Raw genomic sequence first — 22,874 nt, 5'->3', positions numbered from 1 at the left:
TTTAACCTGGGAGGCAGAGGTTGCGGTGAGCTGAGATCATGCTATTGCACTCCAGCCTGGGCAACTAGAGTGAAACTCTGTCTCAACAAACAAACAAACAAATGTGATTCGAATTATGTTGCTAGTTTTATGGGCAACGTACTGTCACTGAATGTGACAAACTTTGCAAAACCAAATTAATCTTTCCAAAGTGTTTTTAAAAAAATAGGAAATCATACTATTATTCTAGATAAAGAAATCAGAAGGTCAAACATGTTACGAAAATCATGCAAGGAAAGAAACTAAGGCACAGAGACATTTTGAAATAGAGAACAGAACGGACTCCAAAATCCCTGCCTAAGGCTAATTCTGATCGGAATCTCAGTCCAACTGCCACCTGGGAAGGTACTCCCTAAATCCCCCCAAATCATAACCATCATATAACTTCAGGCTTTTTTTGTTTTGAGACAGTGTCTCACTCCGTTGCTCACTCCGTTGCAATGGCACCATCTCGGCTCACTGCAACTTCAGCCTCCTGGGTTCAAGCGATTCTCCTGCCTCAGCCTCCTGAGTAGCTGGGATTACAGGCACCAGCCACCACGCCTGGCTAATGACTTTTTGTATTTGTAGTAGAGACAGGGTTTCACCATGTTACTCAGGTTGGTCTCCAACTCCTGACTTCAATTGATCCACCCACCTTGGCCTCCCAAAGTTCTGGGATTAAAGGCGTGAGCCGCTATGCCCAGCCTGGCACATTTTTATAATGTAACAGTGACCACAAATTTTAGGAGCCATCTCTGAAGATAGATGGTGGAACACTACATCAATTTACATTTATCTAGGAAGAAAGAATTATTCAACCTGACAGTTTAAAAATTTGTAATTATTCCTTTTGGCCCCAACCACCATCTTCCAGTAATTTGCCAAAATTATGAACACAAAAGGGAAGAGGAGAGGCACCTGATATACTTCCTCTAAACCTTTTAGAAAACATGGAGTTGTTCCTTTGCCCACATATAGGCATACCTGTAAAGAAAGGTGATACAGTAGACATTAAGGGAATGGGTACTGTTAAAGGAGGAATGCCCACGTTACCATGGCAAAACTGGAGCAGTCTACAGCGTTACCCAGCATGCTGTTGGTATTGTTTGTAAACGAGGTAAGCACAAGATTCTTAAGACAATTAATGTGTGTATGTATAGAGTATACTGAGCACTCTTAAGAGCCAGGATAGCTTCCTGAAACTCGTGAAGGAAAATGATTGGAAAAAAGGAGGAAGCCAGAGAAAGGTGCCTGGGTTCCACTAAACACCAACCTGCTCTACCCAGAGGAGCGCACTTTGCGAGAACCAATGGAAAGGAGCCTGGGCTGCTGGAACCCAGTCCCTATGAATTTACGGCGTAATAGATGTTAAAAAATCATAATTACATGGCAAAGAACTTTCTAAGGACAAAATTATTTATATCCACTTTGTTCCATAAAATATTTTAGGTGGGTTATGAAGTTATTTATATATATCCACATTTTAAAAATATACTAGAAGAAAACATACACTTTTGCTACTATGTAAGTAGCACTGAAGCCAATTTAAGTTGGAACTGATTTGCTTATAAGTTACAATAAAAACTTGAATACCGAGTGTGGGTGCCTCACGCCTCAAATCCCAGCACTTTGGGAGGCCGAGGTGGGAGGATCTCTTGAGGCCAGGAGTTGAAGACCAGCATGGGCAACATAGAGAGATCCTGTCTCTGAAAAATCAGCTGGCTGTGGTGGCACCTGTCTGCAGTATAGCTACTTGGGAGGATCACTTGAGTCCAGGAGTTCAAGGTTACAGTAAGGTATAACTGTACCACTGCACCCCAGCCTGGGACAAAAAGCAAGATCCTACCTCCAAACAAAACAAAACAATGCTTGGAAGATAAAACGTGAAATTCCAGTCTAAAGAAGTTTAATTAAACCTTCACCTGCAGTTACACTTTCTTGTTTTTTGTATTTTTGAGACAGGGTCTCCCTCTGTTGCCCAGGCTGGAGTGCAGTTGCGTGATCTCGGCTCACTGCAACCTCTGCCTCCCGGGTTCAAGCAATTCTTGTGCCTCAGCCTCCTGAGTAGCTGGGATTACAGGTATGTGCCACCACACCCAGATAATTTTTGTATTTTTAGTAGAGACAGGGTTTCACCATGTTGGCCAGGCTGGTTTTGAACTCTTGACCTCAGGTGATCTGCCCACCTTGGCCTCGCAAAGTGTGGGATTACAGGCATCAGCCATGGCACCCAGCCAACAGTTACATTTTCTAGACTAGAGGTCTAGAATGTCCCTTAAATTGCTAACCCTTTAGGAAGGCAGCCTACTACCTTCACTTTCTCGGGACCAAAATACGCAAGTGTTCTTGCCATACTATTGACACCATTCACACCCTCTGCCACGTCACAAAGCTCCAGATGGTAGAACATACAATGACCCACTTGCCTTTAGAAATCACTCCCGCAATCTTGGTAGTTATTTCTTTTGAGCACACATTAAGAGAATGGGATTCTGTTGGAAGTGATAAAGCAGCTAGCTTTACTTAGAATGTGAGGACCAATGTTATAACTCCATACCAGAAACTGAATTAGTGATGCAATGTAAAAAAAAAAAATTTTTTTTTTTTTTTTTTTTTTTTGGAGACAGAGTCTTGCTCTGTTGGCCAGGTTGAAGTGCGATGGTGCAATCTCACCTCACTGCAACCTCCATCTCTCGGGCTCAAGCAATTCTCCTGCATCAGCCTCCCGAGTAGCTGGGATTACAGGTGTGTGCCACCACGTCCGGCTAATTTTTTTTGTATATTTAGTAGAGATGGGGTTTCACCATGTTGGCCAGGCTGGTCTCAAACTCCTGACCTCAGTAATCTGCCCACCTTAGACTCCCAAAGTGCTGGGAGTACAGGCGTGAGCCACCACGCCCGGCTGGGATGTCAAAAAATTCAAGGTGAATTTTAACATCTGCAAACTTCTCCCCCTAGAAATATAACCAACTTTTAACACTTTTCCAAAGATCAACTATTTCAGGTTATATTTGAAAGAAAAAGACTAATTAAATACATCCTGCATCTAAGGCTTAAAGGTAGAAACAAAGATAATGATGGTTACTTTTCTGTAGTATTCAACAGATAAACTTTATTGGGCACAACTGTCTGTTTTAAAAGAATGTAGCTTCCCTCTCTGTAGGAATACATTCTGAAAGCAGACCTGCTATTTAAGTCACTACTTATCTAGTCATGAGCTTAGACTGCAACCTCCAGCCCCATGTTTTACAAATGAACTAAGAAGACAATTTAGTGTTCATGAACGCTAAGACAATGCAAAAGCAAACGTAAAACACAGATATGTCTCTTTGGACTGGGCGCAGTGGCTCATGCCCACTGCACTTTGGGAAGCCAAGGCAGGTGGATCAGCTGAGGTCAGGAATTTGAGACCAGCCAGGCCAACATGGTGAAACCGTTTTTATTAAAAATAAAAAAATTAGCCGGGTGTGGTGGCAGGCACCTGTAATCCCAGCTACTCGAGAGGCTGAAGCAGGAGAATAGCTTGAACCCAGGAGGTGGAGGTTGCAGTGAGCTGAGATTATGAAACTGCACTCCAGCATGGGCGACAGAGTGAGACTCCGTCTCAAGAAAAAAACAAACATAGATGTGTCACTTTATTCATAAAAATTAGATGTACAGTCTTCTCAATCACAATGAAGTAGAAAACGTGAAACATCCTACTAAACTTTTAACACTGCTTATTACAATTTTTATGTATGCTAGAAGATGCTAGTGTTCTAAAAAAGACGTAACAACTAAAATATTCCTAAAACCAAACATTATATGACAAGCAAAATCGACTGCATGGAACTGAAAGTGTAATCTCAAACATCAAAAATAAAGCCAGCCGGGCGTGATGCCTCACACCTGTGATCCCAGCACTTTGGGAGGCTGAGGTGGGAGGAACACTTGAGTCCAGAAGTTTAGGACCAGCCTGAGCAACACAGTGGAGAACCCATCTATGAAAAAAAGAAAGAAAGAAAGAAAAAACAAAGCAAAACATGGTAAGGCCTTAAGTGATGCCCGATGATGACAGGCCAGCTGAACGACTGCATGCCCTGTGCCAGGCATAGGCCTGCACTGTGCTCACTTGTCTTTGACACGCTGCTCTCCCCTACAGGACTGCTCTGAAAATGACCACAGTTTTGTCCTAAGTAGCATCCATCAGATTTAGATTAAATTAAGAATCTAGTGGCTACTTTAGTGCTTAAAGCTACTTTACCACAGCATTACAGAAAAACTAGAAGTAACATTTTGTTAAAACCAGGTCCCCAGTACATAAAACAGAGAGTAAACACAGTGCAAGATAAAGACTGACTTTAGGCTGGGCGCGGTGGCTCAAGCCTGTAATCCCAGCACTTTGGGAGGCCGAGACGGGCGGATCACGAGGTCAGGAGATCGAGACCATCCTGGCTAATACGGTGAAACCCCGTCTCTACTAAAAATACAAGAAAATTAGCCAGGCGAGGTGGCGGGCGCCTGTAGTCCCAGCTACTCGGGAGGCTGAGGCAGGAGAATGGCGTGAACCCAGGGGGGCGGAGCTTGCAGTGAGCCGAGATCGCGCCACTGTACTCCAGCCTGGGGCACAGAGCGAGACTCCGTCTCAAAAAAAAAAAAAAAAAAGACTGACTTTAGGAAAAAGAGTTACTGCTGATGTCATTTCTCTAACAGTCGTCAGACTTTTCTATGAGAAGGCCAGAGGTTCACACTTGTATACACAACGTGCAGGTGCAGGGAAGACCAAGGAAAGCAGCTATCCAATTTTTTACAAAGCCATACAGAGACAAGTTCAAGGAAAAAGCTTTAAGAGTTATTTCCACAATCTGTATGTGAAGACAATTCACAATGCTGCCACTCAACCCTGGGTTGTTAACAACTGTTAACCTATGTTAACTTCAAGGTTGGTTTTGTTTTCTATTTTTTTAAACAGAGTCTTGCAGACTGTCGCCCAGGCTGGAGTGCAGTGGCACGATCTCAGCTCACTGCAACCTCCGCCTCCAGGGTTCAAGCTATTCTTCTGCCTCAGCCTCCCGAGTAGCTGGGATTACAGGCGTGCACCACCACACCCACCTAGCTTTTTTGTGTTTTTAGTAGAGACGGGGTTTCACCATACTGGCCAGGCTGATCTTGAACTCCTGACCTTGTGATCCATCCACCTTGGCCTCCCAAAGTCCTGGGATTACAATAGGCATGAGTCACTGCGCCCAGCCCAACATAAAGTTTTTAAAAGACTTTCTGTTCTTTCACATTATAATGTGCTTCAGTAATTCCAACATAGAAACAGACAATTTTAAATGTATATATAATCTTCTTACCCTATTAAGGATTTTAGGTAGTTTGTGTGGTACATAAAGCTCTTAACTTTTCCCCCAGAAAGCATAAATTGAAAATGAGAAAGAGGATGGTAAAAGCAAAGCAGGAGTAAGCCGACTCACTCACTGAACAGTCGATGTAAAAAAAATGCACAGCAAGACCCCGTACTTCTGTGTCACCTCAGAGCTGGGCAGGGGCCGACGCACCACTTGGACCAGTGCCCTCACTAAAAAATTAAGTAGCGGCCAGGCGTGGTGGCTCACGCCTATTAATCTCAGCACTTTGGGAGGCGGAAGCAGGTGGATCACCTGAGGTCAGGAGTTTGAGAACAGCCTCAACATGGAGAAACCCCGTCTCTACTGAAAATACAAAATTGGCTGGGTGTGGTGGTGCATGCCTGTAAACCCAGCTACTCGAGAGGCTGAGGCAGGAGAATTGCTTGAACCTGGGATGCGGAGATCGCGCCATTGCACTCCAGACTGGGCAACAAGAGTGAAACTCTGTCTCAAATAATAATAATAAATAAATAAGCAGAAAGAATGCCAATGTCATGTTTAGGCAAACTTATGTGCCATGACATTTTTCAAAAACCGTCTGCTACTTGGTTTACCAACATCAATCATAAGGGAAGACAGAGACTCTAGGAATGGCTGGAGAAGTAACTTAAAGACTCAATGAATTCTCTCAACTCCACATGCTGCCTAAAAACTTACAAGTACATGACACAGAACAAACCAATTACTATAAAAATTAAGTATAAGATTGTAGATTATGAGCAAAAGAAATCTAGGCTTTTTAAGTCTCCTGTGTGGTTAAAAAAACAGGTTTATGAAGATATTACTTTCATGATATATTGAAAGTGTCTTTAAAATATAAAGTTATCTGGCTAGGTGCCATGACTCACGCCTATAATCTCAGCACTTTGGGAGGCTGAGGAGGGTGGAATGCTTGAGCCCAGCAGTTCGAGAACAGCCTTGGCAACATGGCTAAAACCCTGTCTCTACCAAAAATACAAAGATTAGCCAGTCCCATAACCCAGTCTCAAAATAAATAAGCAAATGAATATATTTAAAAATTAAAGTATCTATATTCTTGTGATGAAAAATTTTTTAAATTTCTTCAGCATACTTTCTCTCCAAAAAGACATCGTTTATTTACTTTTTTTAGTTATGGAAAAAAATTTTTTTTAAGTTCCGGGATACATGCACAGAACGTGCAGGTTACATAGGTATATGTGTGCTATGGTGGAGGCATTTATTTTTTAAGCACAAAAACAATTTTGGGTTATAATTCCTAGTATACAGAGACACAGATGCCTACATTCTAATGACTAATATAAAACCTTTTATTTGGCAATTTGGAAATAAACACTTTTTAGATATTAACTTATGAAATATGGTTACAGAAAATTATTCACAGAAAATATTACACTATAGATGTAATAGATCACTCCAATGAAGTAATTTACTTGAGGTGTTCATAAAGCAGCTCAGAGTCTGGGCACAAAATAGAGATCTGAGTCTTCATTCCTCTGTAATCCTGCGTGAGATACTCAATCTCTGCCCCTTCCTCAAAAGACTGTTAAGAACAAAATAAAATAGCGTGGAAAGTGCTTGGCAAGGTACTTATTAAGCATTTATGAATGCTTTATTAGTATCAAATGCTTTTGTCATCACAGAGTTTAATTGTACCAAGAAACAAAAATTCTCCAACAGAGTGATGACTGCTTTAAATAGGGGAGTTGATTCATTCGTTTACAAATACTAGTCATCAACTTTCAAACTTCAGACTAAACTCTGTTATATTTTTGGAGCGATATTTACAGAGTTGTACCCGCGATAGATACCACAGACAGACAATGAATAATCTACCTTCAGCAAGGAAGGTCAGAAAATCCAGACTCAAGACGGGCACCTGTGCTTCCCAATGGCTCATTTCCTCCCTAAACTACAGACTTCTTCCACCAAAGCCGGAGTAGACCCTGTCTTCAGTCCACCTCAGTAATCTCCACGGTCTTGGGGCATAGACACTGCACTGACACAAACCTAGAAGCCCGGTGTCCCGAAGCCCCAGTTTGCACTCATCCCTCACCAAGTATCAACCATTCTCCCAAAAGCAGGTCAATATTCTGGACTTCAGCACGAGATCCTTTGGCCAAAATGAATTGGGAAACATTTTTAAAAAAAAACACTAACTAAAACATGCCATAAATTCCACTTTTTACCTCATTGATTAAAATAATCAAGAAAGATAAAACATACATAGGTGTTAATATTAGGATGGTGCAAAAGTAACTGCATTTTTTGCCATACAAGCAATGGTAAAATGCTATTACTTTTGCACGAGCCTGTATTACTTTTTTTTATATCTTAGCATTGAGAAATAGTGATTTTTCACTATAGAATCCCATTGTTTATTATTTAAATATGAGTAAAAGCATTATAATATTCAAAGCAAGAATAGATATGAAAGTATAAAATACACATTATTTAATTCTATTTAAAAGAATTTTTTTTAAGATCTTGTAAAGTTGAATTTTATCAATGTCAAACTGCAAACTTCAGTATTTAATATATGTGTGGTATCGATGATTGCCTCCTCTTCTTTCAGGTATTATTGAATATTATCAATCAAATAAAAATTCTATTTCTTTCCGTTTCTATGCATATCTGACATTTACATGTGGTGAAAAGGTTACTTGGCCCAAAAACTTCTCAGAATCAAGTTTAACACATCACAATTTGCTCATGAGCACAAACTTTACAGTCAGGAGTTGCACATAAAGGGTTTATTTTAAATGTTTTAAGGATAAGATAGAGTTACATCATAATTATAAAAATTACTTACAGAATTAACAGATTTATATTGTGTATACTTCTAAATGCAGAGAACAGGGAACTGTCTACACATTGTATAAAATAAAATTAAAATTAAAAATGAATTCAAGCTTGAAAGATGAGGTCATTTACCTAATTTTAAAATGTGAACACGAAGACCTCTGACCTGTACACATTCATTCCAACTGCACTAATGATGGAAAACACAAAGAGCGCAGCATTTCCAAGGAACCACAGACATTTCAACCATAATTATTTTGTTATAATAATTGTTCCTGTTTTGTCTTTGGAGAACTTTCATTTTTTTAAGACAATCAGCTTAAGAGTGTTTTCAGGCACTACAATTTGTGACAATCGGAACAGTCTTCTAATGGGTCTACAGTGTTCAGAGATTCAAGCCCAATGCACTTCGTGGTTTGGCACATAAAACGATAAAAGAAACGAAATCTGATTTAGAAGTAACTGTGATTTTTTTTTAAGAAAACACAGTCCCTTCAAATGCTGCATGACATTTACAACTGGAAAATCACCTTCTGTTGGCACTACATTTGCTTCACCAGTGCATTTTTATCCTAAAACCACTAAAACGGCACAGTAAGCAAATATACAGGAAACTGAAAACAAATAAAAATAAAGAAAACAAAAAAACCTAAATATCTTTAACATGCAATTTTAGTCAGTTACATTGAACATTCTACTTAGAATAGAGCATGCAAAAAAGGATGGTCTGCTTTTAAGATTTTTCTCTGAAGTTTTACGTGGCAGCCTGACATCACACACGCACGCACACACAATACAATAATACTAGAGCAGGTAAATGAGAAAGGCCGATAAATTTTATACATAGATTCATGTCTTGTGTTGTCACAAGTCCCATGATACTTTTGGAAATTAATGTTGAATTCCTGGAACAAGGAACCAACATTCAGATACCAGAAAAATGCAAGCAATGCATGCAGATCTGACACGTGAGCCTAAAACGAAGCCCAAGATACAAGGGCTTGGGAGCAGAATTAGTCATAGCGTCATTAAGTGTGGTGTAAGCCACCAAAAGAAAGACAGAACGGGGGAAAATGGGGAGAGAAAAAAAAATCTTCCCTTTCCCTCAGCCCTAAAGGCAATAAATGGAACAATGATTAAACTCATCGTCATCATCACCATCATCATGTTGCATTCATCTAGAAACTGGGAGACCATGTGGTATAAAAAAAGTCATTAAAGTTGCTTGCAGAAAAACCACAATGCAAGTCATTAAGTAATGCTAGAAATGTCTCAATTGACCCAACCCTCAAGATACTTCAAAATGAACTTTATTTTTCCACCCAAAGTGACCGAGCCAAGTTCTGCACAGTCCGTGCATGCTGGACACACTTGCAAACTCCTGCGCTGTAATGTCAGTCTGGCCTCCGGGAGCCAGGCTCAGCTTCGAGATTTACATGCAGGGACTCTTAAAGAGTCAACAGGAAAACACATAGCAGATCTGCAGAATAACACCTGTTCACACACGAGAAGCACCTATGACTTGGGTATCACACTGCTTTCAGAAGCTTGTCCCTGGCTGCCCACAGTGAAGCACCAGGGACAGAGCGACTGCAGCTGTGGACAGAAAAACTGAGGTACTGTGTTTACATGGTGAGTGGTCGTTACCATCCAACAGCACAAGGCACAAAAAATGGGCATCAAGCAAACCATGCATAACGAGGCCTGGAAACCATCAAGAACAGCCACAAAAGAGGTCACTCAGACCTCTGATTCAAACTTTTGGTGTTTGAGTGATAAGCATGCACGTTTAGGCTCTGCCCAAATATCAGGGAGGATTTCCAATCTCCACAAGAGACTGGTTTCACATATGGCCTTTCTCCTGGTTGTCAAACCACCAAGGTTCCTCCAAAACAAAGTGAGAGCAGCTGTTTTGCTGATCAACCAATCACACTAGCAGTTCTATTTCAGTATAAAACAACCTTGCAGGAATAAACCACATAAAGACTCCGTGGCTAAGGGCTGCTATTACTTACACCCACCAAGCGAACACAAACGGCTGGCTTTCTTCTATGGTAACGCATCACTGACATGCAAACCCCAAGGGGCCACTGAATGGAATGAATCCACATTAACAGCACACCTGGAGCAGGAACATGCACCCCACAAGGTGTCAGGAGACTAAGCTGCTATTTGTCTAGACATTCTTTGTGAGGAAAAGCCAGGGGGTAGGGGAAAGGGGTGGGTTGAAAGTTTCTGACCATAATTATACATTAGCAATAATAGTAATAAAAATTTAAAAGTCCCAGAGAGCTTGTTAGAAGGCAACAATGCCACTCAAAACTTACACTTCCAATATAAAAGCATAGTATTCTTCCAGAAACTTACCAAAAACACGCAAACCAGTGATGTATTGTTGCCTTTTAAATTCATGTACTGAAATCCAGATTACCGATTTGTACACAATGTACCACATGTGCTGTCCAAAATACACCTACATTACACTGTGTGGAACAAGGACCTGGGCTTTGCTAAAAAGAATTTATGATTAAAATGTAACAACAACAACAAAAAAAATTCAAAGCTTAGACTTAAAGGTAGCCTTTTACCCAGATTTTTCACCAGATTGTAAAATTCTAATGAGTCATTAACTGTTCACAAGTAATTCATATTTGGACTTATGGTTTAAGGGCTCCAGATTGAAAAGGTGCTCTGAACTTCTGATTTTTTGAAACAAGCTGAAATGTTCCCATATGCTTCCTGTGCCCAAAGTTTAATTTGAAATAAAGAGCAGTAATATCATAACCATGACTGACTTGGGTAAAGCACTCCTGTTAAACTCAAGAAAATTATGTCACCCCCATACTAATAATCCACAAAGAAAAGACTGCCAGTGGGGTGTGTGGGGACTGTGGGGGGTGTGTGTGTGTGTGTGTGTACACATGTATCTGTGTGTATATATTATATATGTATACACACATATAGATATAGGTAGATACAGATACATATATCTCAAAAAAGGCAATAACGAAAACATCAAACTATGCTTGCATTGTGGCGGCAGAATAAGAGGGTTAAGGTGAGGGGGAAAATGGTTAAGATCTATTACAATTTTAAATGACTATGATACTAGCTTAACTTTTACCAAACTTGCCTGTAACTCCCCTCCAAATAGACAGACTTCTTTTAAAAGAAAGGGGTTCTCCTTACACAAAATGCTTTGTGTTCACATCAATCTGTACTATTCAGAACAAAACCAGTTCTGCTGGCAGAGATTGTGGGTTCGCAGGGACATTTAAGCTTTCATTAAACTGGAAAGCAATCAAGTCTTTATGTCTACAAATAATACATTTCATAGTTCCACAAATTTGGCAGAGTTTGTGATGACATCTAGGATGTTTTCACCAAATCGTAGACATAAATATGGAAATCATCATCAAACTTGATGAAATAGACGGAGGGCTTGGCTTCTACTTGATGAATGACCATGCCAGTCCTTTTGGAGCCATCTTCTTTGGCATATTCCACTTGTTTGCCTACCAGGCTGTCCACAACTTCTCCTGGTTCCCTTTCTGCTGGAGGTGAATCATCTATATTTAAAAAAAAAAAAAAAAAGAGAGAAAATTTCTAAATCAATTTTTAGATATAAATCAACTCACATACTTATTTTCATAACTTAAAAAAAAAAAAGAAAAAAAATTTAAATACCCTGAAGTCATGATTATCTAGACCAGGAGTCAGCAAACATTTTCGTAAAAGACAAGGCAGTAAATATTTCAGGCTTATGGGCATATGGTCTCTGTCCCAACTGCTGAACTCTGCCACTGCAGCACGAAAGCAGCCACTGATGATATGCATATAAACAGATGTGGCTGTGTTCCAATAAAACCTTTTACCATAGTTTGCCGACCCCCATCTAGATATATGAACAATTTAAAAAATCATAACCAAAAATTCATTTGCTCCATATTTAATCTGTAGCTGTAATTAAATGAAAATAAATTTGAGTGGCTTTGAAATATAATTTGAAAGCAGACAATTCCTACAGGGATTACTGAGAATATGGCGCATATTTAAAATGCCTAAGTACCATTGGTTTACTCTGAATCCTTAAAGCCTCTTCCCCCTCAACTTCACTGCATTTCACATCATTCTTCTAACTCAGTTCCAAAATTTAAGTTTTCCATGCTTTAAAAATTGGTACTGAATGAACTTCAGCCCAGGACAAGTACAGGGGAATCTCTGAGGATGGCCCAGGCATCTGTACTGCCTAAAAGGTCCCCAAGATTAATGTACTGCTTCTGGCCTCTAAGAAAACACACAGCAACAGCAAACCATCACCACCACCAACAAAAAACAAAGTAAAAGAAAAAAAGAAAGGGGGCTTGCTAGGCAGTTACAATTCTATTTTAAGAAACTGCACGGGTTCTGAAAAACTCAAAGCTCTTTTCCTCACAGTAGCAGGTGGCCTTCAGGTAGGGAAACCAGAGGTTCCAGCTACATACGACAGTCCACGTTATCCTGGCACAATTGGTAGCAATGCCATTTTACTCTCACAGGCATCCTGGTGTGGACCATATAACGTACATGTATTAACAGTAGTCTGCCTCTTTGGTTACAATAAATTCTCTCACTGAATGACAATCCAAAAACTGCTACTGTGATCTCTGGTACTAAGAGTCACAAGCAATAAAAATAAAACACCTGAGCATAATCAGTTCTTTTAAAAGAATAAAGAAATATCAGCTGAACTCTTTAAAAATTATCTTCCCTTAAGCAGTATCATCATACTGTCATATTTTTATGGGACTTTCATGTTTACAAAGGAATTACAAATACACGATCGCACATAAATTTTATAGTAACTGAGCTAATCAAGGGAGTCATGTAGAGGCCTGTTTTAGCATCAGAGCTGGTACTCGAACAGGAACCTTTCAGAACTCATTAGATCAGAGCACCACCACTGTTTCTAAAGGTAAATACACTTCCACAGCGTGTACATGCACGCACACACACACAAATGTAAGTTTGGAGAATTAACGGAGAGGGAAGATCAAAAAATGGTTAGGAAAAGTGATGGAGAATTGCAGACACCCTTGCATTTCCTATGATTAGGTTAACAGTACTTACTCTATCCATAAAAAATGTTCAAGTTACCTCATAAAGGATGGAGAAATGCTTTTTAAAGAAATGTTCTCATGACAAATTCCTGAGTATATAATTTGAATTACCCCTTTATAACAAATGTACACAATTTTTTTTTTCTTTTTGAGACAGAGTCTTGCTCTTGTTGCCCAGGCTGGAGTGAAGCAGTATGATCTTGACTCACTGCAACCTCTGCCTCCCAGGTTCAAGCGATTCTTCTGCCTCAACCTCCCGAGTAGCTGGGACTACAAGCGCCCGCCACCACACTCGGCTAATTTTTTTATTTTTAGTAGAGACCAGGTTTCACCATATTGACCAGGCTGGCCTCGAACTCCTGACCTCAAGTGATCTGCCCGCCTCGGCCTCCCAAAGTGCTGGGATTACAGGCATGAGCCACAATGCCCAGACCCAAAATTTTAAAAATATATATCAAAGAAGTAGAAATTCAAGGCCAGATGAGCAAATTAGTACATTAACTAACTTCTTCATAGGAAGAATTAAAAAAAAAAAAAAAAAGAAATAGAAATGACTGACACATGGCTAATGTATGGAGAGGGCCTATCAGTTACATCTGTCCAAGGTCAGAGATTCATGTGTTTGAAGAAAGGCCACTGAGTAGTTTTTAAAGGAACAAACTTAACCAAAAGCGAAATTAAGAAAACAATTCAATTCATATGTATAATAGCATCAAAAAGGATAAAATCCTTCGAAGTAAATTTAATAAAAGAAATGCGGGGCCGGGCGCAGTGGCTCACACCTGTAATCCCAGCATTTTGCGAGGCCGAGGCAGGAGGATCACGAGGTCAGGAGATTGAGACCATGCTGGCCAATATGGTGAAACCCCATCTCTATTAAAACTACAAAAATTAGATGGGTATGGTGGCGCATGCCTGTAATCCCAGCTACTTGGGAGGCTAAGGCAGGAGAACTGCTTCAACCTGGGAGTCAGAGGTTGCAGTAAGCCAAGATTGTGCCACTGCTCACCAGCCTGGCGACAGAACAAGACTCCATCTCAAAATAAATAAATAAATAAAAAGTGGCCAGGCACGGTGGCTCAACCTGTAATCCCAGCACTTTGGGAGGCCGAGGTGGGTGGATCACTTGAGGTCCTCAGGAGTTCAAGACCAGCCTGGTCAACATGGTGAAACCTCGTCTCTACTAAAAATACAAAAATGAGCTAGGCGAGGTGGCGTATGCCTGTAATCCCATCTACCCGGGAGGCGGAGGGAGGAGAATCGCTAGAACCTGAGAGGCAGAGGTGGCAGTAAGTGAGATCAAGCCACTGCACTCCAGCCTGGCCAACAAGACGACTCTGTCTCAGATAAAAGGAAAAAAGGGGAAAGCGAAAGTGAAAGGAAAGGAAAAAGAAATGCAATATTTTCAAAATATTGTTGAAATCAATCCACCAATCAATGAAAAAACACCCCATGCTCATGGGTTAGAAGACTTGTAAAGTCTTGTTAACACTGTTAAGAGGGCAATACTCTTCAAACTGATCCACAGATTCAACACAGTCCCTAATCAGAATCCCAGGGGACTTCTTTGTTCTGACAAGTTGATTCTAAAATTCGTATGAAACTGCAAGGGACCCAGAATAGCCAAAACAATCCTGAAAAAGAAAGCAGGGGCCGGGTGCAGTGGCTTACACCTGTAATCCCAGCACTTTGGGAGACTGAGGCAGGCAGATCACTTCACTCCAGGAGTTCGAGACCAGCCTGGCCAACATGGCAAAACCCCATCTCTACAGAAAATATTAAAGTTCGCCGAATGTGGTGGCACATGTCTGTAATTCCAGTTCCTTGGGAGGCGGAGGTTGCAATGAGCCGAGATCGTGCCACTGTACTCCAGCCTGAGCAACAGAGTGCAACTGTCTCAAAAAAAAAAGGAAGGAAAAAAAAAAGCAGGACTCAAACTTTGTCAACTGATTTTTTTTTATTTTTTTGAGACGGAGTCTTGCTCTGTCGCCCAGGCTGTAGTGCAATGGTGCGGTCTTGGCTCACTGCAACCTCCACTTCCCAGGTTCAAGCGATTCTCCTGCTTCAGCCTCCCAAGTAGCTGGGATTACAGGTGCCTGCCACCATGCCTGGCTGATTTTTAGTAGAGATGGGGTTTCCCCGTGTTGCCCAGGCTGGTCTCGAACTCCTGACCTCGTGATCCACCCGCCTGGCCTCCCAAAGTGCTGGGATTACAGGCGTGAGCCACTGCGCAACAAGGATGCCAAAACCATTCAATGGGAGAAAGAATAGTCTTCGCAAAAAATCGTGCTTGGACAACTAGATAGGCAGTCACAAGCAAAAAAAAAAAAAAAAAGAGGTTGGACCCTTACCTTGAACCACAAACAAAAATTAACTTGAAAATGCATCAAAGACCTGTAAGTAAGAGCTAAAACTATAAAAACTCTTAGAAGAAAACAAGGGTAAATCTTTATGACCTCAGATTTGGCAAAAGATTCTTAGGACACAAAAAGCATACTCAGCAAGAGAAAATGTAACTTGGACTTCAAAGTTTAAAACTTCTGTGCAAAGATCATCATCAAGAAAGTAAAAACAGCCCATGGAATGGGAGAAAATATTTGCAACATGTATCTGATAAAGGTCTTATATTTTAAAAATCGTCACAATGCAATAATGAAAGACAGATAATTCCATTTAAAAATGGGCAGGGGATATGAATAGATATTTCACCACAGATGATATAAAAAGGGCCAACAGGCCGGGCATGGTGGCTCACATCTGTAATTCCGGCCCTTTGGGAAGCCAGGTGGGTGGATCCTTTGAGGTCAGGAGTTCGAGAGGAGCCTGGCCAATATGGTGAAACCCCCTCTACTAAAAATACAAAAATTATCTGGGCATCGTGGCACGCACCTATAGTCCCAGCTACTCGGGAGGCTGAGGCAGGAGAATGGCTTGAACCCAGGAGGCGGAGGCTGCCAGTAAGCTGAGATCATGCCAATGCACTCCAGCTTGGGCAACAAAGCAAGACTCCATCTCAAAAAAAAAAAAAAATTTTTTTTTTGTTTAAAGGGCCAATAAGCATATGAAAGATGCTTAACATCATTACTCATCAAAGAAATGCAAATCAAAGCCACAATGAGATACCACTTCACATCCACTAGCATGGCAAGAATCAAAGTCAGGTAACAGTAAGAGTTGGTGAGAATGTGGAGAAATCAGAACTCTCATAACACTACTCTTGGAAATGTAAAATGGTCTTTTTGTTTTCAAAATTAGCCTTGCAGTTCCCCCAAACGATTAAACATAAAGTTACCATTATGACCCAGCGATTCCATTCCTAGGTATATACCCAAAGGAAATAAACATGTCCATAGAGAAACTTGCACACAAATGTTTACAGCAGCATTATTCATAAAAACCAAGAGGTGGGGAAACAACTCAGATGTCCTTTACTGGATGAATGGCTAATCAAAATGTAGTATATATCCATACAATGCAATTGTATTTGGCCATTAAAAGGAATGAAGTACTGATATATGCTACAGTGTGAATGAAATCTCAAAACATGCTAAGGGAAAGAAGCTAGTACAAAGGACCTCACATCATATGGTCCATTCACAGGAAAGTCCACAACAGGGAAACTGACACATCAAGCATTACTGGTTGCTTAAGGCTAGGGGGTTGGAGGAATAAAGGACTGACAGCTAATAGATACAAGGCTTTCTTTTGAGGTGATGAAAATGTTCTAAAATCGACTGTGGTGAGGACTGTACATATCTGTGCATATATTAAAAAGTACAGAATTGCACATTTTAAATGGACTAACTATATGGACTAACACAGCCGTAATGGCTCACACCTGTAATCCTAACACTTTGGGAGACCAAGGCTGGCAGACTGCCTGAGCTCAGGAGTTTCAGACCACCCTGGCCAACATGGTGAAACCCATCTCTACTAAAATACAAAACAAAACAAACAAACAAACAAAAATAAGCCAGGGGTGGTGGTGGATGCCTGTAGTCCCAGCCACTTAGGAGGCTGGGGCAGGAGACTTGCTTGAGCCTGGATGGCAGAGGCTGCAGTGAGACAAGACCACACCATTGCACTCCAGCCTGAGCAACAGGGCAAGACTCTTGTCTCCAAAAAAATAAATAAATAAATAAATGACACAATAAAGCTTTTCTAGGCCTAACGAAATTAGCCCAGGTCACATCCTCTTCTACCTTACCTGTGCGAACAGACTAGTTGTGGAAATAGCTAATCATCTGTCTAAACACTGACTCTGTACTCCAATTGCTACTGAAAAGTTCTCCCAATTAACTTTTCTGAAATCGATGTTCTCTAAATCAGGAGTCCCGGACACCTGGACCACGCTGCAGAGCAGATGGTGAGCAGTGGCAAAGAGAGCACTGCCACCTGAGCTCTGCCTCCTGGCAGATCAGCAGGGGCATCAGATTCTCCTAGGAGCATAAACCTTACTGTGAACTACGCATGTCAAGAATCTAAGTTGCGTGTTCCTTATGGGAAATCTAACGCCTCCAAAACCACCATCTCCACACCCAACACTCCCAACCCATGGAAAACTGTCTTCCACGAAACTGGTTCCTGGTGACAAAAAGGCTGAAGATTGCTGTTCTGAGGTTCAAGTATTTACAGATGAAATAATCAACGTCTTGGGGTTAGCTTTAAAATAATTGCATTGGGGGGATTAATAGATAGAACTAGACAAGCAATGAGACAATAACCGTTAAAGCTGAGCAGGGGTACACAGGGACGTATTTTACTGGTCCCTAGTCCATCATGCTTTTAAATAAAAGCAATAAGTAATATGTAGTAGTGTTAATTATAAAAAAAACTTGTATCTTATTATAGAAGTCAAGCAGAATTGATTATCAAATATTTTCTTATCTAAAATTCATGACAACCGGATGAAAAATTTCAAAGGCTGTGTTTGTGCATGACTAAAATAATCATCATATATCCAGAAATAAAAATGTATCTGCAAAAGAGCCAATCAAATATCTTGCACTAAAGTCCAAATCCCTTCTAATTACCAAAAATAAAAGTTGCCAATATATACTTACTGGAATCAGGCATAATGCGAAGGTCGCCTTCTTTGTAATCATCTAAGAGTTGGTACATGTACAAGACAGGGTCTTTCTCATAGGTAATGTAAAACCATGTGTTCATGACAGGTGCACGTGCTAAGACCATTCCCCTCCACTCATCTTTAGAACCATCCTCTGTCTCAAACATATGTTCCACTGCTTTGCCAATCATTGTGTCTGCCAAGTGTGCATCGCTGATTCGAGATGTTGCTGGGGATTTAAAAAAAAAAAAAAAAAAAAAAGTTGACAAAGCATTTTTCACTGATTACCGACTATGAAGACTGAATCTACAAAAGAAGGCCACCTGAAATTTTGTCCATGCAATGTATTAGCAAGCATCAGAATCTGGGAAAGCTTTAAAAAGTACAAAAACCAAAGACAAACTACTGGGCCCCAGCTCAGAGATGGATTCAACAGGAATAGAAGTATTTTGTCCCAAGGTGGTTAACTGAAAAAAATATGATTTTTAAAAAATTTTTCTGGACTTATCTGCTCTTGGTTCTGTACCCAAATCAAAAGTTTTAACTGTTCATTCAAGGTATAAAATAATTTTTGTTACTGTTTACTTAACAGTTAAATTTTGAGATAATTTCAGACTTACAGAAGAATAGCAAAAACAGTAGAGTTCCTGTATATGGCTCACTTTGCTTCTCCTGTATTAGCATCTTACATAACCACAGAACGTTTATTTAAAACTTAGAAATTAACCTATTCAAGGCACAGAGATTTTTTTGTTTTTTGTTTTTTTTTTTAAAGAAATTGGTGTTTGTTTTCCTTCAGTCTTATTTCCATTTTTTATTAAGGCATAGGTTTTTACTCTCTTGCTCCTACAATCTTATTCTTCGCTGCAACCAAAGTAATCACTGTGTCATTGATACCACATTGTGTGATTTAAAATGTTCCCATGCCTTTCCTTCGTAATTTGAAAAACAACCAAACTGCTCACCATGGCCCCCAAGCCCTAAGCCATCACGCCTCTGCCCTCAAGTTTTCACATCTTCCTCCTCACTGCTCATGCCTTCTCTACTCGGCTCTTCTTCCTCTCCCATTAGGACACACTCTCCTCTGCCTGATAAGCTCTTCCCCACATCTTCAGAAGGCCGGTTCCTGTTGGGGTTCTCCTCACCAACAAGGTAGCCCCACAAATTCCAGTCACATTACCCAATTTTACCTCTTAGTAACATTCACCATGATCTAAAGTTATCCCATTTTATGCATTTGTGTACTTGTTAGTTGCCTGTATATCCCAATGAAAGCAGAGACCTTCCCTTTCTTGTTTCATAACTAGATCATAGCAGGTCAGTATTTTGTATGATTTAATCAGATGCCCCATGTGGTTAGGAGCTCAGGTCTCTGAAATGATAGATTAACAGTCCTAGCCCTTGATACTTTTCTAATGAGGTGAAAATTATCACCTTCATCTTTTTAACACTGGAAAAACTATGAAGGATCCTATTGGTTTTAAGATTTCTCCAGTACACAATTTTAGGTAACTGTCTTTATACAAAATTAACACAATTTTCTTAAAAAAAAAAAAAACAATTAGCGACAGGTACGGTGGCTCACGCCTGTAATCCTAGCACTTTGGGAGTCCAAGGCGGGCGAATCACTCGAGCCCAGAAGTTTGAGGCAAGCCTGGCCAACATGACAAAACCCCGTCTCTACCAAAAATACAAAAAGTTAGCCAGGTGTGGTGGTGCAGGCCCGTAGTCCCAGCTACTCAGGAGGCCCAGGTGGTGAATCACCTAAACCTGGAAGTCGAGGCTGCAGTGAGACAAGGTGGCGCCACTGCACTCCAGCCTGGGCTACAAAGTGAGGCCCTGTCTTAACAACAACAAAAAAAACCAGTTAGCACTCCTATTTTCCTCATTCAACAGAGTTCTATTTCTGTTAAATCAAAAGAAACAAAAAAGTTAGATTTTCTTGATAAATGTATCGCTATTCAATTTTATCAGCATACCCTAAACTAATACATGGTTGGTTTTCTTTAAGTATGCAGTAATAATAAAAAATTACATAGAATTCCCCCCGTGTACGATACTAAAAAACCCCTACTAGTTTCTTAGGGCCAGTAGATCTCAGACTACTAGATCTCAGAACTCCATTGCATTCTTAAAAATTACTGGCTGGGCACAGTGGCTCACACCTATAACCCCAGCACTTTGAGTCCCAGGTAGGAGGACTGCTTGAGGCCAGGAGTTAGAGACCAGCCTGGGCAACATAATGAGATTTCATCTCTACAAAAAGTTAAAAATTAGCAGGCTACTGTGGTGCGCGCCTGTAGTCCCAGCAACTCGGGAGACTGAAGCAGGAGGACTGCTTGAGCCCAAGGTGTTGAGATAGCAGTGAGCCCTGATCACACCACTATACTTCAGCCTGGGTGACAAAGTGAGATCTTGTCTCTAAAAAAATAATTAAAACATAAATAGAAATTACTACACTCCTAAAAAAGCATCTGTTTACATAGATAATGCCTACCAATATTTACTACTTCGGAAAATAAAAAATATAGAAACATTTAAAAATACCTATATATCAATGTATTTTAAATTAAAAATAACTATTTCCTATCAAAATATAGTAAGAAAAGTGGCTTAATTTTTACATTTTTGCAAATCTCCTAATGTCTAGGTTTTAAAAAGAACAAGCAGATTCTCATATCTGCTTTAGCACTCAATCTGTTATGATCTGCTCTTTCGGTTCATATATAAAATCCAGCCTCTCAAAGATATGATACTGAAAAGAGTATTCTAATTGTCTTTCAGATAATTCTAGATATTCTTATATGAAACTACAAAAGTCAACAGTTAGCTCCTTAAAGGTTACAATGCAGAATCTGAAACCATTAATAAATTTGTCATACTGTTACATTAAAACTCATGTCTCCAGAACATATAAAGAACTCCCACAACTCAACAAAAATCAAATAACCTAATTAAAAAATGGTCAAAGGACGTGACTAGGTATTTCCCCAAAGATGATTTACAAGTGGCCAACAAGCACATAAAAAGATGTTAAACATCACTAATCATCAGAGAAACAGAAATCAAAACAAAATGAGGTATCATATCACACCCATCAGGATGACCACTATGACAAAAACAGTAAATAGCAACTGCTGACTAAGGGATGGAGAACTGAAACCCTTGTGTACTGTAGGCAGGACTGGAAAATAGTACAACTGCTGTGGAAAACAGTATGGTAGTTCTACCTAAGAAATTAGAATTACGACATTAAAATTAAAATTATAATTACCATATGATCCAGCAATCCCACTCCTGTGCCTATATCCAAAAAAACTGAAAGCAGGATCTCAAAGAAATATCTGCATATCCATGTTTACAGCAGCGCTAGTCACAATTTTACATGGTACAATTTTACATTCTACCAAGAGGCAGAAACAATCCAAATGTCCATTAATGGGTGAACAGATAAACTGTGGTATATAGATACAATGCAATGTTCTTTTCAGCCTTAAAAAGAAAGGAAATCCTGTCACACATTACAACATGAACGAACTTTGAGGACATTATGCTAAGTGAATTAAGTTATTCACAAAACAAATATTGTGTGATTCTACTTCTCTGAGATATCTAGAGTAGTCAAATTCATAGAGACAGAGTGTAGAACAGTGGTTGCCAGGGGCTGGGAATGGGAGAAACGGCATGCTGTTTTGTTTAATAGGTAGAGAGCTTCAGATTTGTAAGATGAAGTAGTTCTGGAGATCTGTTTCAACAATGTGAATGTACTTAACACACTACTGAACTGTACACTTAAAAATGGTTAGGACAGGGCCGGGCGCGGTGGCTCAAGCCTGTAATCCCAGCACTTTGGGAGGCCGAGATGGGCGGATCACGAGGTCAGGAGATCGAGACCATCCTGGCTAACACGTTGAAACCCCATCTCTACTAAAAACAATACAAAAAACTAGCCGGGCGACGTGGTGGGCGCCTGTAGTCCCAGCTACTCGGGAGGCTGAGGCAGGAGAATGGCGTAAAAAACCCGGGAGGTGGAGCTTGCAGTGAGCTGAGATCCGGCCACTGCACTCCAGCCTGGGCGACAGAGCCAGACTCCGTCTTAAAAAAAAAAAAAAAAGGAAAAATGGTTAGGACAGTACATTTTATGCTATGTGGGTTTTTTAACAATTAAAAAAAGTAGTTAGTCTTGCACTTAGAATAGCTCTTTCACCAGTGCATGATCTGGTACCATGCACTGTTCATAAAGAAAATACTGTGTTCACTAAGTTATGCAACTATTCCAAATAGATAGTGGGAAACTCTACTGTGTAACTGAGAAACAAAAGAGAGTGAAAAGCACGAATTACAGCTTAACAATATGAAATATTTCTGACCTTGCAAATCTCCTGAATGGGCTTCAGAGAACCCAAGGGTCCCCAGACTTTGCTTTGGGAACCACTGCTCTGTGACATCACATGCATTCTGGCTGACTGACTTTTTTCTCCAACTTTAGCTTAAGAAAAACATAATTTTAATTAT

General features: G+C 40.2%; 1 protein-coding gene across 4 annotated transcripts in view; it reads right to left on the bottom strand.

Moving 5' to 3' along the window:
* Positions 1-8,128: 8,128 nt before the first annotated feature.
* The window catches only part of SPIN1 (spindlin 1), an 83,958-nt gene continuing 69,212 nt past the window's right edge, over positions 8,129-22,874 (bottom strand). For 2 of the 4 annotated variants that reach the window (XM_025359035.1, XM_025359037.1), the window contains 2 exons: positions 18,355-18,588; positions 10,949-11,761 (listed from right to left, as the gene is read on the bottom strand). In XM_025359035.1, coding sequence (XP_025214820.1) covers positions 11,562-11,761; positions 18,355-18,588 — 434 coding nt within the window. In that variant the 3' untranslated portion in view covers positions 10,949-11,561. Of the gene's footprint in view, positions 11,762-18,354; positions 18,589-22,874 lie in introns of all 4 variants that reach the window. The other 2 variants (XM_025359034.1, XM_025359038.1) reach the window with 2 other exon arrangements.

The sequence above is a fragment of the Theropithecus gelada genome, chromosome 15 (assembly GCF_003255815.1).
Source record: "Theropithecus gelada isolate Dixy chromosome 15, Tgel_1.0, whole genome shotgun sequence".
Classification (NCBI taxonomy): domain Eukaryota; kingdom Metazoa; phylum Chordata; class Mammalia; order Primates; family Cercopithecidae; genus Theropithecus; species Theropithecus gelada.
Note: the sequence above shows the minus strand (reverse complement) of the source record. Positions and strands in the feature narration are given on the sequence as shown.